Source organism: Leptosomus discolor, chromosome 5, assembly GCF_034619465.1.
Source record: "Leptosomus discolor isolate bLepDis1 chromosome 5, bLepDis1.hap2, whole genome shotgun sequence".
Taxonomy (NCBI): Eukaryota; Metazoa; Chordata; class Aves; order Leptosomiformes; family Leptosomidae; genus Leptosomus; species Leptosomus discolor.
In genome coordinates this window covers 16,357,849-16,381,503 of record NC_141395.1, presented here as the reverse complement: position 1 = coordinate 16,381,503, position 23,655 = coordinate 16,357,849, and the positions used below count along the sequence as shown (strand labels likewise).

Here is a 23,655-nt window from a genome sequence, read left to right as displayed (position 1 = left end):
GATTGCTACAATGCCTAGAGTTACCATAGCCAAGGTCAAGGACTCCGACAAGAACATACTTTGGAGCAAAGTGGGAATTGCTCCATAATGGCATGGAAACTTCCTCTAATTCTTATTTTTCTTACTTTTTGAGTTGGGATCCTTATAGGAAGAAAAGAAAATAATTATAATTCTTAAGATGGTGTCCTGCCATCAATAATGGCCAGTGCTTGTGGATTGGGATCCTTGCTTTTCTGATCCTGGCTTCCCACTTACTAGAGCAAGTCACACAACTCTTCTCTTTGTCTCTGCTATGCATCCTTTGTAAAGTGGGAGGTTGGAATGCGGAGAATGGTAATTTCACAGGGGAGCTGATCGGCAAACCTTGATATTTTTAATTTTTTTTTTTTATTTTTTAATATCCTCAAATGAAAAGTAGTGAAGGAATGTCTTGCGTTGTTACTATTCTGAGGTTTTCTACTGTAGGAGAAGGAGGATTCACAAGAATACTTCTCTGGATGTCTGTCTCTGGCCCTTAGTTGGACCAGTGTTGTATCTGCACCAGGCAAGAGGTCTAGTATTTCCAGTCACTGAGAACGCACAGGTGCTGCAGCAGAGGGAGAGCTAGTAAATCTCATTTTGGTGAGCTCTAGCCACAACATCCTCATACTCTGCTCTGATGAAGTCTGACTGTCCCAGCAGTTAAGGTGCCTGACCTTGGGTGTGCTGGGGGTTTCTGCTGTCAGACCAGCTCCTGGGGTCACAGAGAAATGTGCAGGGAAGGAGGGTCTGGGACTCAGTCGCTCTTTGATTTGCAGCAAGAATGTATGCTTGTGCCACCATATGTTGGGGATGTAGGTGCTTTTTCCTTGTTTCTCCCACCCCTCTTTTATTTTAATTAAAAAAAAAAAAAAAAAATTCTCAGCCTGCTTTGGTGCTAAAAAAACAAAATACTTTTGGCTAAAAGGCCCTGTCTGAGCCTTAGCTGAGGTGACAACCTTTTTTTCTTTTGAACTTGAGAACTTGGCAGGAGGTGACTGGTCTGTTTTTACCATACTGGAAAGTAGGTTTCATCCTCTGACATAGGATTGTTACAAGAACACGGGAACCCCATCTGCAGATGTTTCTCTGCTCTTGCAGAACAGATGAGGCAGCCCCATGAGGGGTCTGGGAGCTCGGCAGCACTAAAAGAGGATGGAGGACTTTGGCTTTCCCTTCAGCTGCAGTAACTGCATTAGGTGCTGTTCCCAGCTCTCTATTTGCAGAAGAAAGTTGACACCCCCTTTCTTTCCCTGACTGATATTCCTGCATTTGGCATCACTTCCCAGTTGCTCATGGGAAAGAAAAAAAAAAAGAGAGCAATGACCTTTTTGTTTTGACTTGCTTTTCCTGTGGTAGTCACGTTTGGTCAATGGGGACAGTCCCCCCACTCTCGCTTTTCCCTGTGTTTCCTGGAGCAAGCAGTCGGTTTGGAAATGGGACTTTGCTCTGTGCGGGCAGCGTATGCTCCCCCAGGAGCCGTGAAGGAGACAGGATCCTGGTGACAGGCTCACTTGACACTGGTTGCACTGGCTAAATGCATGTAAAGCAGCAAGTGGAGGAATGAAGGTTCTGTTTGAGGGGCTGGAAAAGGCTCAGCCAAAATTAGCGCTGGCATTTTCCTAGGGGGATCAGCCAATGCATCAAACAAGCTGTAAATAGTAGTGACTTAATGAAGGCTTTAGTGTGGGGCCCTCTCAACCCTTGTAGGATGAGGGGAAGAAACTGGGCTGCCTCTCATATGAGGAGCCTTTTACCAATATATGTCCAAATTAAGTCACTGCCAGGCACCAGAAATAAGGTACTGAAAAGCTGTTTTATGGCCTTTAGAAAATAAGCCTGAACTCCTTTCTTACTGGGAGAAATAACCCCTTCAGGTCCCTAGAAGGAAAAGTCTACCTTTGTGTTGGTAGGTCAGCTGATAGCCGGTAGTTCCAATGTTCCCAGTGTAGTCTGGGCATTTCAGGAGTCCTGGCAGTCTAGCTGTAGATCAGTTCCCCCTCATCTTCTCCAAAATGCTTTCAGCTCCAGGGAAGGGAACATGTATTTTTTTTCCCCAACTCTACTATCAGAGGACACTTCCTGTCATTTCCTGCTATTCCCTGGTGACTCCCATTTAGAGCAAGACTTCCTTACCTTCACCCTCCAACCATTACTTCTTTTAATCTGTAGCACAACCCACTGTTTTGAAGTGATTTCTGGGCACCTCTGAGGAAGGACACTGTAGGCATATCCAGTCAAACTGAAGAGCTGCAGGGGTTGGTGTACATGTTCTTTAGTCTCTCCTCTTCCCTTTTTCCTCTTCCTTTCCCTCTTTTTTTCCTTGGTGTGTGTGCCCCGGTTGAGAGCTGCTGGCAGCGAATGTCATTGGGTTTGTTGCATCATGTTGGTGTGCTGCTGGCATCAGTATTGTCAGAAACATCCGACCTGCATGCGGATGTGAGAACAAGTGCTTTGTGGGGAAATGTGCGTGTGGGGTGTGGATATGGGGAGAAAGTGGGCGGAATGGGTGAGGGCAAAGTGAATGAACAGGGAATGTTGGGATGGGGAGCTTGAAAGCTGGAATGCTGAGCAGAGGGAGATGCTTGCTTTGAAGGGGAGGTTTGTTGAAAAGCCTTGCTGTCCTGTATTCCCTCTTGCTGTCCCCCTACTCGTGAGTGTTTAGGAATGAGGCCATCATGCATGTTAGCCAATGACCACCACACCTCAGGCATCCCAAGTTGAGAGTGGATGTACATGTCTGGAGCTCTGGTCTTTCTTTGGGCAGAGCAAGGAAATAATTGACTTGATGCCCTTCAGAATCAGGTCTGCACTGCTGTAGTCCTGGCTCGATGCCAGGATTTATTGTCTCAAGTTGTAGGAAAGGAGCTGTTCTTTCAGCCTTCTCCCAAGGTCTTTAACTTCTCAAGAACTGCAACTTTAGAAGAGCAGGCAAATATCACTCCCTGTAGATGAGGTTGCATAGCCCTTTTGCAATATTCTGTTTTCAGCTGTGTATAGTTTTGCCAGACACTAACTACTTCTGCTAAAATATCCCTACCAGTGTCTGTGCTTCTGCATGACTTGATTAGTTGCTTTTTGGGGAGCTGAATTTCAGTCAAGATGGTTACAGCTGTTCCTGAGAATTAGGCTGGCAAAATGGTTTTACTTTTATCCAAGTTGAAATTCTCTGATAACCAACTTTTTACTAAGTCTCTCATGACTCCATACTTTGAAGCGCAGACTTGATATTTGGCCAGGGCATGCCCTTAGGGAAAGGCACGTCTCTCTTGCCATTCGTTTGAAAAATCTATCCAAATTTGGCCAAGTTATGAACCAACAAGCATATGTTCCTTGCACCTTAATTCACTGAAGAATCCCTCTTGACAGTCCTGGAATAAGGACCAACTGGAAAGGCAAGGGCAGAAGAGGTTCATGATTGAAAACAAGGCTGGTGAGACTTTCCATGAAAGAGAAATCTTTATTAGTAGCCAGAATCTCACTGTTTCTTTGCTGCCTGGAATGATCTATGAAACCTCTGGCTACTTGGCCCCTTTTCCAGCTTAGCCAGTTTGTACCACATGAGGAATATGATATTCTATGATTACAGCCTTAGCTCAGGTGTTGTGCATCTATTAGTCATAACCCATGCAGGTGTCAGTACACCACCATGCAGAAAAATTCTTATCTGTAGAATTTAAAACTAAATGAGCTGCACAGAACTCCTTCTCCCATCTGCTTCCCCAGTATTAAGAGACTGTGAAATGTCAGACCACTTAGAATCTAGCAGAATTAAGGATGCATGATTAGTTTTTTGTTTTTGTTTTTCTGTGTCTGAGGCAAAGTATATCTGTGCACTAGGAATTTAGTGAGTAGCCTGCTGCACAGTAATGCTACTGCAGTGTGTTGGACTGCAAGTGACTCAGCAAAGATGTATCTCAGAAGCTTGTAGAGGCTTCAGATGTCTTCGTCGTGTGTCTGGGCAGCGAAGCGAAGAGATAATGGAGGCCACTGATCTGTACTGGTTAGCACAACTTCGCAGCCTGGCTCAGACTTCTCTCTCTCTCTTTCCCTCTCTCTCCCTTTCTCTCTCCACTCCTTCAGCGACAGCACCCCAGCGAAAGCAAATAAAAGCCCCTCGCCTCCACCAGATGGATCTCCCATCACCAGCCCTGAGACCAAGACTGTCAACCATGAGCTGGAACCGTCCACTTTGGAAGCACCTGGGGCAAGCATCCCAAAGTCACCTTCTCAGGTAGTGTCCCGATGGCAATGACTGTATCTCTACGGTACGACTGCTGATGGCAGAGGCTCCATGAGTCAAAGGCATCCATCAGTTGGTTTTTTTGGACCTCTTCCTGCTACCAGGCACAGAGAATGTGACATGGCAGTTGTTCTCCTTCACTGGTTCTTGAGAGGTTCCTGAGAATGCAAGTTGCTCATCAGTCTTCTCTGTATCATATAGGGAAGAACTAAGCTGTCTCTGAATGCCTCTACAGGGGGGGAAGGCCAGTAATACGTTTTCCTCTGTGATAGCATGGCCAGAAAGATCCATGGAGGATGGAGTTGTAGCTAGGTGATGAAGTTTATTCTTTACATTTGAATGAACCTGTGGACTTCAATGGTCCAATTTCTTCTCAAGAACTTCTGTAACTGAGGAGAGTTCAAAGAAAAAGTTTAATATTGGTAAGAATATGGAGAACATCTGTAGTTTGCATGATGTCTTTAATCCCAAGATAAAATACTAAGTTAAAAATAAAGGCATTTTATTCTAATGCTGTGAAGAACTTAGGTGGGTACCAAGAAGATGACTGTCCATTATATGGAGTCTGATACCTTCCATATGGCCTTTGTTAGTCCTTTCCTTACACAGGAGGTACCCAGTGGCACATGTAAAGTAGCAGTTGTAGCTCCCACTACTCAGCCTATCATATATGTTTTACTTCGGGATTTAAGGAAAATAAAACATTTACTTCCTCTTCCCATCCCTCTGTTGCTGAGTGGGGGAAAAGCTTAGCAGGGAAAAGTAGTAACTAGGCAAAATTTATGTCTAGTGCCAATCCTTGCATTTCAGTAAGTGGGACACCAGGGTGGAGTTTTCCAGGAAGAATTAAAGCTGAGAGGGGTTCTGGCCAAACTGGTAAGAGGACCTGTTGCTTCTGAGAAGAGACAGGTGCAACCCGTAACTTCCTTGCTATTGTCATATGTAGCGGTATGATTCCAAATCTAGGCCTGTGGTGTAGGCTGTCTCCCATTTCTGGATGGCCTCTCACAATATTTTTCTCCCCACTGCATTTATTTTCAGGATTATCTAGGGACAGAAAGGAGATGTTTCTACATTGACGAAAGGGTCTTTTCCAGCACTGTGAGATGTGTGGATGCCTGGCAGTACCTTTTCAGGACTTCTCTAGGGTCTCTGCACTGCTTAGCATTGCAAAGCCTAGGGTGGCTTCACCGCCACCCTAGCTAGGACCTTGGAGTAGAGTATGTGTATGGGCAAGAGAGGATAGTGCATCCAGAATTGCCTTCCTGTTTTTTTCAGAGGTTGCCGTAACTGAGATTTGGAACGAGAAATCGTACAGCTTTATTGAGCTGTTCACTGCAGACTTCACTCACCCTGCCTATGGACTTGTCTTGCTGAGTTTGGCTTCATCTCTTTCCTCTAAATAGCACATGAGCCTTGTTTTTGCCAGCCTGCAAGTGCTTTCTTGTTCACTTGCTGCCTTCCTGCCCACAGGAATGGGGCTGGAGGCACCACTTGTCAAGGAAGCACAATATTCCAGTGCAGCCCTGGCTGGGACCGCAAATGGGCCACAGGCAAGACTGAAATAGTATTTGCAGCTAATGCTGCCACCACCTGGCAGCGCTTTTCCAATCTATATTAAATGCCTTCTTGGCCTCACTGCAGTGAAGAACAAGAGCTCCACTCCATATTTGTACTAGGTGCTAAGAGACAGAGCTGGCTCCAGAGGGTGTGGAGACAAAGACAGGGGTTTCATACTCCTGGTGTGGATAAAGTCTAGAAACTAAGTGTGTCACCAGCTGGGTGACACCAGCCAGCTGGGAAACACAAGTGTCTACTCTCTCAACAGTGCTCGACTTTAATATTGAAATTGTCACAGGGGTCTTACTTTTGACCGATGGGTAAGTGATTTGTTCTAGGGTCCTCCTAGGGAGGCTAGGGCACTCATCCTCTGGGGGAGGATGGAGCACAAAGCAACAAGCAAGTACAATTCTCTGGCCTCTTCCTGTCTGAAATATTAATGTAAACCATAAGCAAAGGCTGTGGAGAGAAAGACAGCAAAACAGGAGAGACCAAATAAATGCTAATTAAATTTTGAACTGTTCCCTCTGCCAAAAAAAATAGCTCTTTTATTCTTAACTGTGCTTTAATTCTCAAAGCCAGCTTATTTCTGTCTTTTGGAAGAAGTGACTGCTATCAGCTCTCTGCACTGAGTAATTTGATGATGACACAGAGCTTTAGGGGACTGTGAAATTTCAAAGGTCAGACTTTTGCTCTCAGTTACACCACTGAAACACTGCAGTGACACTTTTGAAATGAGTGCAACTGTGTTGAATTTAGACAGGTAAAGCTCTGTGGGATCCAAGTCAGCAGAAAAATTTTAGAGGATTTGTTTTATTCTAGGCAGCAAAGTTGTTCGTACGTGATTTTCAGGTATAACCCAACATCAATATGCAATCCTGTTGTCTTTGAAATGCGGTTTTAGACTGCTGTTGGAGGTAGTTCTGGACACTGTGGAAGTGGTAGTCTTCAAGATGCTAATGCGCTGGAAGGAAGGAGACTGACTATTTTAGAGTAATAAATAGCAGAAAGGTTGGGATCTTTTTGACTTTAAAGTTTGTAATTGGACCCTCCCATTTCTGCAGGTGGTGGCTCTGTTCTGAGAATAGCTTTTCCCTGAAATTTGTGGTCCCTTCGTGAGACTGGCAAGCAGAGGATTTTCAGGAAGGGATTGTTCACAGGGAATATAGACACACCACCTTCTGCAAACAGTGAAGATTTGGAAGCGAACACACTACGTTCCTTATTTCCTCTAGACAGCTATTCAGTGGAAAATGTGTGTCTGCATGCTCACTCACACTCTCTAAAGTAGGTTAACCCAGTATAAAACTGGGCATATCCTTAGCAATCTGAGTAAATGCCTTGTAGATCTCAGTTATATGCCGAAGAGGAGGGTGAACACAGGACTAGGAGCTGGGGGTTGCTGTGTTTCAGATCTGGAGCTGACACTGATATACTGGATGCCCCTTGCCAGGCCTTGGGGTCCTAGGTATAATGAGAAGATCAAGTAACTGTAAAATGTCACTGTAGATGGAAAGCATTGTCATTGCTGAGCATTGCTGTCGTGCTGGGAACTTGTAGGGCGGCTTTGTTCCAACACAGCAGCAGCTCCTCAAAGTTTGATTTGATCTAGAAACAATCACTGAGCCTTGGGCACAGGAAAATGTGAAAAGGATGTGGATGCGTTGATCTAGGGATGATCTATCACAGCTTCCCACGGGGTTGTGGATGCGAGTCTTTAACATGATGGTGGATATCAGGATGGGTTAGAGTTAGAAGGCCAGACTTTGTTATGTGTTCTCTGGGATATCCCTTTGGGAAACACAACTTCGTTAATGTCAATGCTCATTGGTGAAACTGAGAGCAGAGCTGGGCCCACAGCAGTCATGGCTTCTCAGGAATCATTCCTGCCTGAAGCTGAGAAGTGTTAAGATGTCATCAAGAGCTCCTTCAGACCTGTGTTATGGTACACTGGTAACCAGTGCACCAGGGAACCAGTACTGGGCAGCTCAGAGTCTGTCCTTGTGATCACCTACCCATAATAGGGCAAATTGAGTCTGATCTCTCATTCCCTTAAGTGTGGTAAGTATGGCAAAGGGAGGCAGTGCTGGCCTGGTCTATTGAATTGTGTTCTCAGTAATTGATCTGCTCCCTTCCCAGTGGTTCTTTTGAAGGTTGCACATGCTTTAATTATGTATGCATGTCCTGTCAATGCATATTAATTGCGTTACGCTTCTCCTCTGCAGAGGGAAACTTGCCCACAGCTGAAGTGTAACTAATGATGCCAAACCTTCTCTGGAGGCGTGTGGTTGGTTTTTTTTTGTTTTTGTTTCAATTTGCCCTTCACCCTCCCTCCCTTTCTCTTCAGATGGAGTTGACTGGACCCTGCTCTGTGCCTGTGGTTGTGGTTTCCTCCACCTTCAATTTTTGTGGCTAACCTGGTTCCTGTCTCTGGTTTTTTTGGGTGTCGCCGTCTGTGCTGTGGCCGTGTGCTCACTTGCATGCAGTTGAGGAAAGGGCCTCCGGTGCCTCCACCACCAAAAGTCACCCCCTCCAAGGAGATCAAGCAGGAGAACATCATCAGTCTGTTTGATGACAATTTTGTCCCTGAGATAAGTGTGACAACCCCTTCGCAGGTTAGCTGCTATGCCCTGCCTTATATTTTTCTGCCTCTGAACTTTTCCTTTTGACTTTTCTTCTCTTTGGAGGTGTCAAGCCATGAAACCTGGTCAGGTGAAGGAGGAAGGCAAGCTCAGCATTGAACCTCAGAAGGCAAAGCGTTGGACAGGAGGCTAACTTAGACGGGAGGGTGGCTAGAAGGCAGCTTTGACTAGCACATTGCTCTTTGAGCGCTTTCATTCGTAGAAGAAACGGGCGAAATGTGATGCCAGAAAGTAATCACTGCATTTGTTCAGCAGCAATGCACATGGATTATGGCTCCCCTCATATCCCATGATGTGTTCTCTCAAGACCCACTGATCCTGGCTGTGGATTAAGCATGTGTTTTCTGCTCTTGCACATACCCAAGTGCTGACCCTGGCATCTGTGCCAGTTCTGGGAGAAGGCAGTTTTGTGCTCTCTGTGGCTTCACACATTTGCTTTGTGGTTTGAAGCCCACACCTGTACAGGAAAGGCCAACAGGAGTTTCATGAAGTTCTCTGCAGAGACCAGGTGCCTCCAGTTTAGATGGGCAGGACTGTCACTGCTGTCACTCTTCATCAGCCAGCGGTTCCCATCAGAATATTTCTTTCTTGTCACATGGCACCTTTTGAAGCCCTGAAAAAGAAAAAACATTTTCAAATTACATATTTTCCTCTCCACTTTCCTTTTAATGTAACTGCAAGAGAGGATGCCCAAGTAGGGAATTCTGTGTTGGATCTAGGAGAATGGCAATCCTTATGTATATAGGAGCCTGACCAGATTTCTGGCTGTATCATGGGATACCTGTATCCACTTTTTTATTATATATATACCTATATATATATTTTTTTTTTCCCCTAAATGCTTGTTAAAGCACAAGTAATGTCTCTATCGGTGCTCATCTGTGACTCATTCCTTAAATTTTCCTTGCATCATGCTGCTCCGTTGCCTCTGGTTTGCCACCTTCTGCTCAGCTGCTGAGGAGCAGAGGTGGAGTGGGGAGGGAAGGAAGTCTTGTCGGATTTTGCATTGCAATAGATGAAGCTTCTAGAGCAGAGGGATGATTTGACAACGGTGTTGGAAGGTGGGGCACCATAGGCAGCTGAGCAGCTCTCTACCATTTCCTGTTCTTCTTTTTCCTGTTTCATAATTGATAACTCTCTCTGGTTTATATCATGTATTTCCATGTGATTGCCAGCCCTTAGTCAGACACACTGTTCCGCATCTGATCAGTGCTCTGACCCAGGGTGAGATCTGCTGTGACTTTCAATCAGATGGGAGTTCTGAGGGAGGACTCTGGTTGCCAGAACAATCATCACTGAAGCACCCAACAGCCACTAGTGTTCAGTGTGTTACCCAGGGCCATTCCTGTCAGATGTCTTAGCTCCAATGAGCTCTCTTGTGGGAGATCTGGGTAAAGGCAAGGGGTGCTGGCCCTTGCATGTAAGTCTTGAATGGCAGGTAAGATTATTCCATGACTGGAGCCTTTGATGTCTCACTGACAAACAAAACTAAAGATTGGGGCTGGAGCCTCTCTGATGGACAGCCTTGACGTGCTGCAAGAGCGTACTAGAATGCCAGTTGGTTTTTGCATATTGCTCAGGGTTTATTGGTGTGGGATGGTAGAGTTTGGTTCCTTATCCTCATCCCTATGGATCTCAAAAAGAGATATTCATAAGGAAGAGAAAAATCTGTAAGAGAATCGGAGTAGGAGGAACCTAGAGGAGGTGAAAATGACGGTGGTGTAGGTTGTATTCAGCGTACTTTCTCTTAAATGGTGTCTCTTGCTACTTTGCAGGAGTTTTTCCACTGTGGGGCTATGATACAACTGTGGAGACCAACCTGCCACATTTTGTGTGTTGCTGGAAAGGTAGCTGAAGCAGTAGGCCCAGTGAGCTGGGAGGTCAGTGGAATAAGGGGCAGATCTTCCTGGACTTCCTGGAGAGAGCAGCTTCCTCTGAAGTAGAGTAGGAAGGAATGTCTTGTCGTTAGGTTAAATCTAAAACCAAAAGTGATAGTTCAGTTTTGAATACTGATGACTCATGTTCTTTGTAGTGATTGTTTTATTAATGGTAATCAGCAAATGTGCCATCATTATCTTTAGCCAGAACGATAATCCATCAAAAGGAGTTATTCTGCTGACTTTGAAGAGAGTAGCAAAGCTTCTCAAATTTTTGCTTTGTTAGAAGACTTGTGTGTGCACATTTCTGGGATGTCCAGAGATGAAAACTATCTGAAAACAGCGTTTTTGGGCTGGGGAGTGGGTGATTCAAATGCCTTAGCTAGGGTGAGCTGCCATGTTCTGTGTTTCTGTCTTAGAAGGCAGGAGGGAACTGGGAATACCTCAGAGGTCTCTCAGACTTGCCTTCCAGCAGTTTGAGTGTTTTTTCTGCCTGGATCCGTGTTCCTGAGGTAAGCTGTATGGATGGTACCTCTTCTGGACGTGGCTGAGGGAGTCTGTCTTGGGCCTTCACTACAAAGGCAGCTGGATGAGCTATGGTGAATAGATATAAATAGAAGCCCTTCTGAGCCACCAGTGGCACTGATTGTTTTGACCACAGCATGTCATGGGGTTACACTGTCAGCTCATTTGGCCAGCTGAGGAAGATAAGTAAGTCCTGTGGAACAAGCTCAGGTTTGGTTTACAGTGGCATCTGTGCAAACTACGCGTGATTATAAGCACCAAGCAGTCAGGAGTCACGTCAGGTGTTTGCGTTGGCACCATGTCCTCTGCGCTTGCAGCCTTAGCTCCTGAATATCACATACGCTCCCTCTATTGTGCGTGTGTGCGTGTCTAATGCTCCTACTGCTTTTCTTCCTCACTGCTGCCAAGTTTGATGCTCCTGGGCCCTTCCAGGAGGGAGCCAGCCTGTTGGATCTGGATTTTGATCCCATTAAGCCAGATGCCACTGTGGGGAAGACCCCCACACCTGCCTCCCAGGTTGGTTCATATCACCTTTCCTTTTCTGTTCGTAACATAACTTGCACCCACATGAATGATTATGTGGACCTGAGCTGTGGGTGGCTGGGCTGGGTGCCCAGACCTGTGCCTTGCAGATGGACACTTTGGTCTTGTCTGCAGGGTGTGTAAGTCCAGTGAGAATCAGGTGGCTATTAGCCTGCCACAGTCTGGCACTAGGTGTTTGTGGCATGTTTGTAATTTGCTCTGATCTGCTGATTGACAACTCATTCAACTTAATGTATGCCCCTCCCTAGATTAGCATCCTGTGTATGTTATATGGATTTAAACTGTTACTCTGTGGATGGGAATTCAGCCTCAGTTCTGTGCTCCTGCTATAAATTGCTCTCAAAGGGATTTTTAATAAACAGACACTCTGAGAATCTGCACTTATTTAAGGTGAATAAAGCTGTAGATGGATATTCAAGTGATGTGAAGCCCTTCTTATTCTGGGTATAACAGCCTCTGTTTATAGTTAAGAAGCAGCTTCCTCCCTGAACATAGTGCTGCACAGTGTGGTATCAAACAGGAAGATGCCTAATTCTGTTCTGGCCTGTACCTGGTCCTGTCTGCTGTCAGAGGCAGGTGGACTGTGCTTCATTTGATGTCAGTGGCTGGAAGCTTTGAAGTGCTTCCTGAATTTGGCTATTGTCCTCACCAAGACTTTCTATTTCATATGAAATGGTTATTTTTTGCATGTGGTTGCTATTAATATTTGTAATAAACATAATTGGGATGTTTATAGTATTTCTCCAGTATCATCATGTCAAGTAGGCCTGTATGACACAGATTTTTTTGTACCAATGAAACCTCTGTTATTAGAGAGCTCAAACATTAGGTGTTTGATTCTTCCAAGTTAAAATACTGTATGTGCAAGATACTAGTTATTATCATAGTTTGGTACCAATAGGGCAAGCAACTACTTTCTGAAACTTAAGGTGGGCAGATTGGCATTTTGTGTCTGCTTGCCTGACAGAACAAGCTGCATGACAGGATAAGCATTGGGGTTTTTTTTTAATTTATTTACTTTATTTTTTGCTGAATCACCAGTTCTAACTTGGATAAATGAGTATACTGGTCTAGGATGTGAGTACAAATTTGACTTAAAATGGAACTATTTTTTGTTACCCTTCCAGCAAGCAACAAATATTACACTGAGTTTTTCAAAACTACTCAGCAATAGCATATTTGGTGTTTTAATTTATTTGTTATTAGCTTCAGAAGTCATTAAAAGAAAGAGTCTAAAATCAATACTTTCTAATGGTTAACCACAATACAAAACTTAGTGAAAGCCACCGAGTTTTCAAAGCAGTCAAATTTATTTCCTATAGAGTTGGCACTATGGCAAAGGTATTAACATATTTCATTACTGATACAAAGACATCAGCTGAAGTTTTGTTCTGAAACCTATCTTACTCTGTTGGGTGTGGATATATGGGAGCATATTTAACACTGATGGCCACAAACTCATGAGGATTTTTTTCTGGCTATGTAGTCTGCCACTGATAACTGAATGTGGCTTTGCTGTCTCCCTTCGTATCAGAGGTAGAAAACCCCCTTACTCAAATGCCTTGGTACTTAAATTTGAATATGCAGTGGGGAGGGGTGTATAAATTGAGTACTAAAAAATATTTTTAAAACATGCAGAGATAAGTGCTGTTGAATGTATATGTCTGCTTCAGTTGTACCAGCATCTGTAATGTTTGTAGTCACTGAAATAATCACGTATAAACATGTTTTATTTTTGTTGCTCTTTGACATGCTTAGTCTTTACCTTGGGATTTATGGGAGGTAAGAACTTCATACTGCTTTCATCTCTCATCATGTGCTGTGCATGTGCAGGTGCCATCTCTGTGCATATACTTGTCTCCTTTCCCTTGCTGCTTTTCCTTTCTGCACACCCCAAACCAAAGTTGCTTCATGTGCTGCTGAACCCACTTTTGCACCTTCTGTGAAGCCCCAGGGACAGCCACATGTTTACAAGTTAGGTCTGGCACTCTGAAACTTATGTCTCCACCAGCTCCCAAACCCATTGCCTTTCCCTGCTAACGCACTGATCTTTCCTTTGGCATGATGCTGTGATGTTCTTCTCAAACTTAATCCCACTGTGGCATCATGCTCACCTTCTGCTCCCCAGTATTTCCTAAACTGTGTACATCTTGTTGGTCTTGTGTGCAGTACATAAATGTCTCAGCTGCCCCTCATCCTTACTGCCTCTACCATTGGGTATACATACACATTTGGAATTACCTGTGGTGTTCACTGTTCTTTGACCATCGTTGCCAGAAAGGCTGATGTGAAATAGTTCAGCCTGTGTCTACACTGCAAGTTAAATGCAGATCCAAGACTTACCTGGCATCTGCCTCAACCTCAGCTTTGGAGCTTGCTGACCAGAGAGATCCTACATGTGCTCTTCATCTGAACCAAAGCCAGACCCTCATTTATGCCCTCTAGATATATTTGGCCTGGGAAGGTCTCAGATTGCTTCAGATTAGCCCATTGGGAGATATTTCAAGCACAACTACTTTTGAGCCCCTCTGGACAAAGAGCCAGCAGTCTGGACAGAAAATGCTTGGTCTGGGTACTCAGGCCTGCTGCTTGAGCTGGCTGAGTCCCGTGGTGTAGATGTAAGCACACATCCTTGGCTTATGCTGGGGAATCAAGTCCTGTCAACCTTTCCGTTCTCAAGAGCCAGATCACAACCTAGAGTCAGTACTTGGGTGGACATGACTTAACCCTTGCTGAAAGCCTGGCCCAAGGACTCACTGTGGCCAGTGCTCTCCATCACATGAGCTTGGGTCACATCAAAAAAGATGTTTCCCTTGTGTGTTTTATCAGCCATCATATTTAACATCTGTCATTCCCCTGTACGTGCATTGTCAGTCTGTCTTAGTAAGAAAGAAAAGAAGTCTGTTTTTGCAAGGAGAGATCTCTTGCCTTTCAAGTGGATGGGCAGGGGTGAGGTATGACTGTATCTGATTGAGCTGTGCTTACAGTCTGGGGTATAAAAAGTGTTTTGGGCCATTTCTCCCATTCTGGAAACTGATTTTGCCCAAATGACAATTTAATCAACCAGGGAATGCTACTAGATAAGATGTTCTCACCTTGGCGTACCATACACAGTTAAAGAGCAGAGCTCCCTATAGCTGGGAAATTCTCTTCTTGCTCTTCAAGTCTTCTGAAGTGTTTTTGCTCTAATTTTGTTCTTAGCTGTTGATGAGAGGAGACTCTTTGCATGGTTACATAGTCCTATATGCTGTGAGGTTAACAATGGCGTAGAAACTTGGATGCAGGAGAACTTGCTTAGATCTGCAGACTAGGAAACTTGCATTTGGTGTGTATGAAGCTGCTGTCAGAATAAGCAAAGCTTTCAAATCTGGCAACAGCAGTGAGCAATTCTTCCTCTTCTCTCTATAGTATCTTTCCATGACTGTAAATGCTTTTATAGGTCTTGGGATGCCCACAGGTATGTAAAATAGAAAAATAAGTAGCTGACACGAAAACACCCTTTGCTGCCCTTTGTTGAAATCCAGGGGATTAATTTAGATTCAGTTTCTCTGGTTATTAAATACTGGTTTTGCAAATTAGCTGCTTTTAAAAAAAGGAGCTCACACTGAGCCCCTTTTCACTTGTCCACATAAAAACCATGCTTGGCTGGATGAAGTTGGGCTGGCATCTGTCCCAGTTCCAGTTTCACTGAATCCAAATAAAAAGCAACCTGGGAGTAAATCTAATTAAACAGGAAAAGCCTTTGTAGCATTTCAAATGCATATATTCACCTTAGCACTACCAAAGCTGCTGTGGGAATCCCCTGCAGGATGGGGACAGCTCTGCTGTTTATAATATCCTCTAGCAATATAGGCCTGTGGATGTGGTGAGGGGGAGACATGAGGCAGGATGGGATAGGAGAGGAAAGCATGTGTTAAATGGCACCATTGGAGCAGCTGAAGATAAAGTAATGGCTTTTTGTTAATTCAAGGATTTGTTTCTTTTTTACTAGAAAACTACTTGGAGCATTGTGCCGGTGCATGGCTAGTATCCAGATGAGTGTAGAGTTAAGGGTTGCCACGGTTGTTGCCTTACACTGGGCTTTTGTAGGTTTGGGACTATGAGAATTGCAACTTTAAGAAATCTGAACAATGCCTTGTTTTGAATGGGGTTGTATTCAGGGGTACATGTGTTTACGAAATGAATGAGGCGTGTAGACATGCTGAAGCTGGTTTATTTGCATGTGTTAAAAATGGGAAATCTGTATAGCAATCTGTATTGTACAAGTATAAAGTGGGTATCTGGTTAGATTCTACAAAGAGGTGTGTGTGCTATCTGGTATAGAGAACAAATGGATATAGACTGGCCATGAAGACACTCGGGCTGCAAATTAGACCCCTGAGATCTTTGTCAGAAGCCTTCCCAAATGCTGCCTGGCCAATCTCCCATGGGGCTGATCTGCAGCATTGATCCAACCAGATCCAATTTATTTCCTGTGTTGCTGCAGTTTTGGGGAGGGGCAAATGAATATCTTTAATTTTGTGTTAAAACAGAGTTAGCCTGACTTCAGGCAAGGGAGAATAAAAACTTGAACTGCTGGAAGTATATCAGAGGTCTTTCGTTGGTCTTTCATTGTGCACAGAAACCCCTGTACCCAGGCTTCCTAGAACAGTGTCTGCCAGGCAGTGATCTGTAGGTGATGCTGAGTGTTTCTCTCTGGTGGTGGCATCCTTTTGTGCATTAGAAACTCCCCACTCCACCAAAACAAATGTGTGCATGTGTGCACACACCATGCAGAATATCACAGCAAATTCTTACTAATAGAATATTCACAATAGAATCCAAATTCATGACTTTGGGCTTATCCAAAATCAAATCAGGTGAAAGTTAGCACAGTTTTCATTTCAGTTTGGTTCAGTGCTAATGTCATGTAGGTGCTGGGTCCAGACTAAGTTGCATATCTGGACACATTATTGCCATGCTCTTCTGTTTCTGGGAGTATGTAAAGGCTTAAATGTTTCTTGATTGTTGATCCTTAAAGTAGCCTATTGAGACATCCTTGTCCCTTGGCATGCAAGCAGACTTGCTATCACATATAAGTGGGCAGTCTAATAATAGATACTGTGCATGTGCAAAGTAGGTCTGCGATTTAGATCGTGAAAAGAAGAGAGGTGCACAGGATTTTTGGCGTTTCATTGATTTCCTCTGGAGTATTGCCTTCTGTGTGACTGGAGTGAGGGAATGCAGGCTTTACTGTGATTTCACTGGGTTGCAGATAAAGAGGGAGACAGAAACCTTTCAAGACCCTGAGGTTTCTCACACATTTGTCGGCAGATGGCAGCAGGTAACAGCACAGAGCACTTGGACAGACTGAGCTGCACTTTTCTGCACACACGTGTAGCTGTAAATGAGCATAACCCTCCACCCGGATGACTTTTGTATTGCAGCCTGCAGAAGCAGCCCATGCAGGAGCTGAAGCAGCTGGATCAGAAGCAGCAGCTGGAGCTGAAGCGTCTAAAACCGAAGCCGATTCAGGATCGGTAAGCACCTCGAGGGACAGCAGTCCCTTTTCTCCATCACATCCCTTTGTCATACAGCAGATGTGGGAGGCTGGGCTGGGAAAAGAGATGCATGGCTGCTTGGAAAAACACATCCCTGCCACCCCAGCAGTTACAATGCTGTTATTCAGAGGCCAGACTTAGCCATTGCATTTTATGTGTGTGATGCTTAGGGAGAAGCTCTGCTGGAAGATCCACAAAAAGAACTGTCCCTTCACCCATGTTGCAAAGCCAGCCAACAGCCCGTGCTCTGCTAAGCTTGTGTTGTCTGCTGGATTCCTCCTTTCTCACCATTTACTTTAGCTCCCCTGTCCTCTGGGCTCTGTCTGTGTCCCTTGAATATCCAGGGTTCCTCTTTTTTTTCCTGACACTGCCACCTTTTTAGAGGACTGGAATAGGTCCTGTCTCATGGCCGCTTGGTTCCTATAGGCTGTCACATTTGAGTTGTTTGTTCGATGGCTCTACAAGAACTGCATCATGACCACAGCAAATGGGAAATGATGGGCATTATGGTCCCAGAAAAACTCTAAATCCTCTCTACCCTTCTGCAGCCTTAAGCAAAGGAAGACAGCGGTCACCTCTTCTGCCTTCTCACTGCTGCCTCTGCTGTCCTTTGGGGTGTTTTTGTCACTGACTGGTGTGCTGGGAAAACCTGCTGAAGCTGTGGGTAGGGTTGGAATGTGGATCCTGCAGGGTGGACTTGGAGGTGCATTTTTGAATTCTTTTTTTCTCAATGGCTTTTTTCCTTCCCTGGCTGCTGCTGCCTGCCAGAGCTGTCTGCCTGCTGTTGTTGTGGAGACTTTCCCTGCTACTGTCAATGGCACTGTGGAAGGAGGCGCTTCATCTGAAAGAGCTGATATGCCCCCAGGATTTCTGTTCAAGGTGGGTGTGTGGTGGTGGGGTATAGAGTTCCTCATGATTTTTTTTTTTTTTTCCTGGAATGAATTAACTACTTTTGCTCAGCAGGGCTGTGGGCTATGCTGCACTGAAAGGAGAAAGGAAGTTGAAGGATGGATACACCTTCCTCTCCAGCAGCCCAGCTTCCTGCCATTCCAGATGCTTTGAAGGACTGTATAAGAGCATGGGTGTCTGAAGATCTGGCTGTGCTGTATAGCAAAACCCCTCCTTCTCTCTGCTGCAGTTATCTCTGATGGTGTGGTAGTAACAGTCACAGACTCTGGACAGTAGATAAGAAGTTGTGCTCCAGACTGTAAAGGTTAACCTTTGATGCAAGTGACAAATGAGAAAGAGTTGGAAACACCGGTAGGGACAGAGGGCTTCATTTCTGGGGAGACTAGAAAGCCAGGATGAACAGGGAAAAATTCAGGATTAGGGAGGGAAGTCTGGTGGGTATTCTGAATATGCCGAAGATCACTCACAGCTTGTTTCGAAGGTGTAGAGGAAGGAATGATTCTGGGTGAGGATAGGCCACAAATTTAATGTGGATAATGGAATGTGGTAGCAAGACAGCACAGATGTATCATGCTCTGAAAGTGAGAAATTACACTCTCCTGCTATAGGAATGCTTTTCTTCTGCTTTAGTCAAGTCCACACGTAATTTTTTTTTTTTTTTTCTGGGAGGTCTACCAGAAGCAGAAGAATGACAAATCCCTGAAGAACAGTAGGAGGCTTATCACATTTAAACTGGTTACAGGCAGCATTATAGTGCTCAAAGTGGAGAGCCGTGGTTTGAAGTAGGAAAGCTGTAACGCAGATGTTGATAGGAATTAGGCTGAATACCAAAGAGAAAACGTGGTGGGTACAATCACAAAGATCCGAACTGATACTCTTCCCTACATTTCCTCTCTCTGCTTGCTGTGATAGAGATGGGGAGGCTATAACCTCTAATACTCTTGCAGTCCAGCTGCAAAAAGAATACAGGGCACCATTCAAGTGAATACAGGTTTTCTACCCTGTGAGGTTTTTACACCCATAGTATGGGAATTCAGCCCTTCTGCGGAAGGATGGGGAAGTGCTGATGCAAAACAACTTGAATGAGACTCACCTGAATGCCCCTGTGGCAAAGGCAAGCTGCACGCCAGGCTATATGAAGAAGCGTCTAGCCGTTAGATTGATGGAAGTGATTATTCCTGTAGATGTGGTATTTGCTATCCAAGCTTGCCATGCCTTGAGCAGCAGGTTGGATCAGATGGGCCTCCAAAGGTGTCTTCCAACCTGAACCATTCAGTGAATGAATGAAGGGGAAAGCCTTGTCACTTGTTACAGAGCTGGGTGAGAGATGTCTGGCCTCACCCAAGCTCGCCTCTCCTCTCCCCGTAGGTCCAGGCCATGCATGATTACACGGCCACCGACAGCGACGAGCTACAGCTGAAGGCTGGGGACGTGGTGCTTGTGATTCCATTTGAGAACCCTGAGGAGCAGGTGAGTGGAGAAGACAGGGTGCAAGCCTGGGCCGGGAGGAGCCAAGGGGATTTCCAGAGCTGCTGCTTCCTCCACTAACAGTCGTCTGGCTGGATGCAGAATCATCAGTTTGTGGCTGGGAGCTGGTGGGAGAGCTGGTTGTCCTTGAGCTTGGGATCGGCTTCCTGCAACAGAGGGGAGGACTCTGCTTGTGACCGGAAAGTGGAGACATTATCAAGCATAAAGCATGTGAAATAGCTGTGGCTTCCTGTCCCTGTCCGGGCATTTGAGCCAATACAGTGGCTTGCTTGAATGGGAGCTCAACAGAGCCTATACTTTGCCTCCTCATTGCTCCTAAACTTGATGCACATTCCCTGTGACCACTGCAGTGCAGACTGTGGCATTGGCAGGAGTGACCCACAGCTTATGGTGATGTTTTCTTCCCTTTTGAGAAATGCTGGAGCTCTGAGAAAGCAGCTTGCCGTGGATGATGTCTTGCATTTCAGCATAAAAATGGCTATTTTCAAAAAGCAGTGTTTGGTCAGGAGGTGGCAGCAGAACCAAAGGCTGGAGTAGGTTGCTCCATCCCAGAGAACAGCCTCACTGTCCATGTCCAACCTGAATTTAATTGGCAGTGTTTTTCTTTAATCTGAGCTATTTCTAGAAGTCTTGAGTAAGTCCTCCTTACTTGCTGTCTTTGAGGGCTGCCAGCTGATAAAGTCTGCAGCAGTTTTACTACTTTGACTGAGGGAGGTGGTGATTTTACAAAATCCATGGTCACTTCTCCAGGTTTTTGTTTGGAAAAGAAAGGGAATTTTCCAAATTGAATCAATAGTCACCAGCTCTTTGGGTTTGGCCAAGCTGACAAGATCTGGATTCCACAAATGGTAAAGGGAAGGTGATGTAGTTCATTGGCCGCCGATGATGTGGATCCTCTTTGTGGCTCAGCTATTGGCTTTGTGGATTATAGAGGCAGATCTTGCTGCTGCTTGTGAAATGGGAGCTATGATGTGCTAGCAGTTCCCACAGAGCTAGGTGCTCTCCGGGGAAGGGTTGTATGGGGAAGAGGCAATGATTCCTTCTGGAGACAAGACTCTTTGCTGAGTGGGACTGCCCTGCACAAGCATTTGTGAGCATTTATTTCTCAGAAAAATTTCCGGATGGGAAATGAGTGGCAGCTCCCCTAGTTTCTGTGGTATGAGACGGCATTTGTGGAGCAGAGTTTTTCAATGCCCTATGTTTGCACTCTAGCTGGATGTGGGTGCAACAGCCATGAACTCGAGACTCTCCAGGCTCCAGAGGGTGAGCTCTGAGTGTTGCTAACGTGATGCTGTAGCTGCACTGAAGCCCTCTAACCCTCCCACAGTGTATCCTGTGCTACAGCTCATTTCCCTAACCTCGACCATACCCAGCCAGAAAATGTTGGCTGTTAACATGTGCATGAACTGTGCACGTGAGTGGAGGAGGCTTAGGATAATAGGCTGTGATCCATATCCCCATCTTGCAGCTTAGGTCTCAGTTTGTGGGTACATCAGCCAGGCCTGGATTCATCCCTCTTGATAGCAGAAAGGGTTGAGGGCAGCAACATTTCTAAGCTGGCACTTCAAGTGACGTGGTTCAAAATGGGCCAAGGTCAATCTGGGTTCTCCTGTCTGATTCCTATAGCTGAGGAGACCCTTTGTAGCAGCATGCAGTGGGAGTGATGCATGCTGTGTGGCGCAGACGCGATGGGCAAACAGACGAGCTTTTGTGCTTGCTGTGCTGTGAGCTGGAAGCTGCCTTCCAGACACTTGGGCCCGACGTCTTCTGCCTAGTCATTTGTCTTCCTGATTTATGGCATGTCTGTCCTTCCATAGCCCCTGCAGCCGACTGCTGCAGATGGGCTCTTGTCTCAAGCCGTTCCCATGATGGCCCCTGAATGCTCAAATCTAAGGCAGCAGCAAGGGCTAACTGAGCCTGCAGGCACCCAGTACAGTCTGCAAGGAGCAGGGAACTCTGGGAGCTCAGCTGGGCTGAGCTGCTGCCACGTGAAACGTGCAGAAAACAGGACAAGAGGGCAGAAGCTGCAAAATGGTAGCGGAAAGTGATATGTGTTCCGTGGATCACCCCTGGTGAGGGCTGCATCACTCCTGCGTCGTGCAGGTACATTTTTAAAGAACATGCTTCAAGGGAGGTGTTGCTTGGCTTTGGGTAAATGCTGAGGTAACTCCTGCCAGTTCCAGGAAAGCAGAAGTGTCAGAACAACTGTGTGAACCACATGCATGCATGCCCCATTTCTCCACAGCTTGGAGCATCTGATTGCCTGAGCATTTCTGCCCTGGTAAATTATGTAGTTGAATGTGATAATACATCTTTAAAGGACCCTGGTGCATGCCTTGCCCAGAGGACTGGATGCAGAGCAGATTGTTGAGTTTGGAGGCAGCGGTCACCCATGCAGCTCTCTTGCCTCATACTGCAGTCTTAACCTATAGGCTGCCCCACTGCAAATGCCTCACGTGAGTGGGTGTATTTTCATGCTGAAGGGGTGCTTCCATGGTGGCAGCTCTAAGGCATGCAGAGAATAGGGTGGTTGCACACCTGAGCTGCAAGCGATGCAGCCTTCCCACCTAGAATATCTCATTTCCCTCACGTGCTTTGGATGGAGCAGAAATCTCCATGCTAGACACCCTGGAGGCGGAGGGTGGGAAGTCTGGTTCTCCTCCTGAGCAGGCTCTACCAAGCAGGACTCCGTTTGCCTTAGTGAAAATTCATCCCTATTTGTAGATGTATAGGTTTGGTGGCTAGGGAGGACTCTTGTGAGAGACCTTGAGTTTTACATCATGTGTAGCACAAGTTTGGGAGGTTTGCCAGCCTCACCTTGTATCAAGCCCAACAGACTGCTGAGTTTTGGAAAGGCAGATTGAGCTCCTTAGGTCCCAGTTCTCATAGACCAGAATTTCAGCATAGCAACCAAGACTCATTTTGCCTCTACCACCTTTCTAAAGTGCTAATCATCCAGGTGCCCTGACAGGAGCAGGGGATGGGCACCTCCAGGGAATGATTCATCCTTTCCAAAGACCTGTGCCCAAGATGAATTGGCACTGTGGAGGTGCCATCCCTTTTATGACTATGGAGAATGCTAGACCCCTCATGTTTAGATTGTGAAAGCTGAGGTAGGTGATTCCCATCTTGTAGCTCCAGAGACTTTCTTTGGCAGAATTTCTCCTGCTTTAGTGCGTGTAAATGACGACAAGTTTCTATTACACTTGCTCATTGTTTACATTTTCACTGTCTGTGGACACCCTGGGTCAGATAGAAGTTTTGATACTGACTCTGGTGGGGTGTGGCCTTCTCCCTGTTTAAAAGGGAACGAAAGCATTTTTTCCTTCTCCCCATCCTCTTCCTGGATTGTCTTCAAGCCAAATACAAGCATGGCTTTGATAATGCCTTGACACCTCCTTGGCCTGCACTCTGTAAGAAAAATCCCTGCTCACATCTATCCCTCAGCATCTGATTTCTGTCTTCTCCTCCAGGATGAAGGATGGTTGATGGGCGTGAAGGAATCTGACTGGATCCAGCATAAGGAACTTGACCAATGCCGAGGGGTTTTCCCAGAGAATTTCACAGAGCGGGTGCAGTGAAAGCCCAAGCCCACCAGCTGCATTTCTGCTGGAAGAAAGAAAGTTTTCTGGTAGATAATTGAAAAAGAACAGCGAAATGAAAAGAAGAGAGAATTTTAAAGGAATGGAAGCCTGGGAAAAAGTCAACTGAAAGGGTGTGTTCTTCTCAAAGGGCAAGATTTCAGAAGTAAATTGAAATTCAAAGTGTTATAAAAATATATACATATTAATAATAATAAGGCAAGTCAAATACCCTCTTCCCCCTTTGGTTTTAACAGCATTGGATTCAGAGGACTGATGCAGAAGCAACTCAGTGTGGTTCTCTAAATACTGCATTGACTGAATTGGCGAGATGTCAGTCTGATCCCTGGAAAGGCAATATTTGTCTAATGGCTTGGAAGTAGAAGCTGCATTTGCTCCTGGGTGGGTTCATCTGTTTTGTCTTGAAGGTGGCTTGCATGGCAACTGTAAAAATTCAGCCTTCCCTACATGTTCAACCTACAGTAGGCCAAACTTTCTGTTATGCTATTGAAAAAAATATTTAGTGTATAGTGTTCACCAATACAATGTATGTGTGTGTGTGCGTGTATTTTATTTTTTTCCTTTAAAGCAATGTTACAAAAGCTGTGATTTTCTACATGTAAAGGTAGAAGAAACTATGTGGAAAGGGCATGGAGAAGATGAAATGTGTGAAGCTGTGGTCAGTCCAAAGTTCTTTCAAATGCAGATACCTAAATTCTCGGCAGTGGT

General features: G+C 45.3%; 1 protein-coding gene across 11 annotated transcripts in view; it reads left to right on the top strand.

The window, feature by feature from the left end:
• The window catches only part of BIN1 (bridging integrator 1), a 98,257-nt gene extending 75,331 nt beyond the window's left edge, over positions 1–22,926 (top strand). For 3 of the 11 annotated variants that reach the window (XM_086466231.1, XM_086466230.1, XM_086466229.1), the window contains 8 exons: positions 4,102–4,252; positions 8,308–8,436; positions 11,274–11,381; positions 13,167–13,190; positions 16,835–16,927; positions 17,717–17,827; positions 19,226–19,327; positions 22,819–22,926. In XM_086466231.1, coding sequence (XP_086322357.1) covers positions 4,102–4,252; positions 8,308–8,436; positions 11,274–11,381; positions 13,167–13,190; positions 16,835–16,927; positions 17,717–17,827; positions 19,226–19,327; positions 22,819–22,926 — 826 coding nt within the window. The remainder of the gene's footprint in view (positions 1–4,101; positions 4,253–8,307; positions 8,437–11,273; positions 11,382–13,166; positions 13,191–16,834; positions 16,928–17,716; positions 17,828–19,225; positions 19,328–22,818) is intronic. The other 8 variants (XM_086466234.1, XM_086466233.1, XM_086466232.1 and 5 more) reach the window with 3 other exon arrangements.
• The last annotated feature ends 729 nt before the right edge of the window (positions 22,927–23,655 follow it).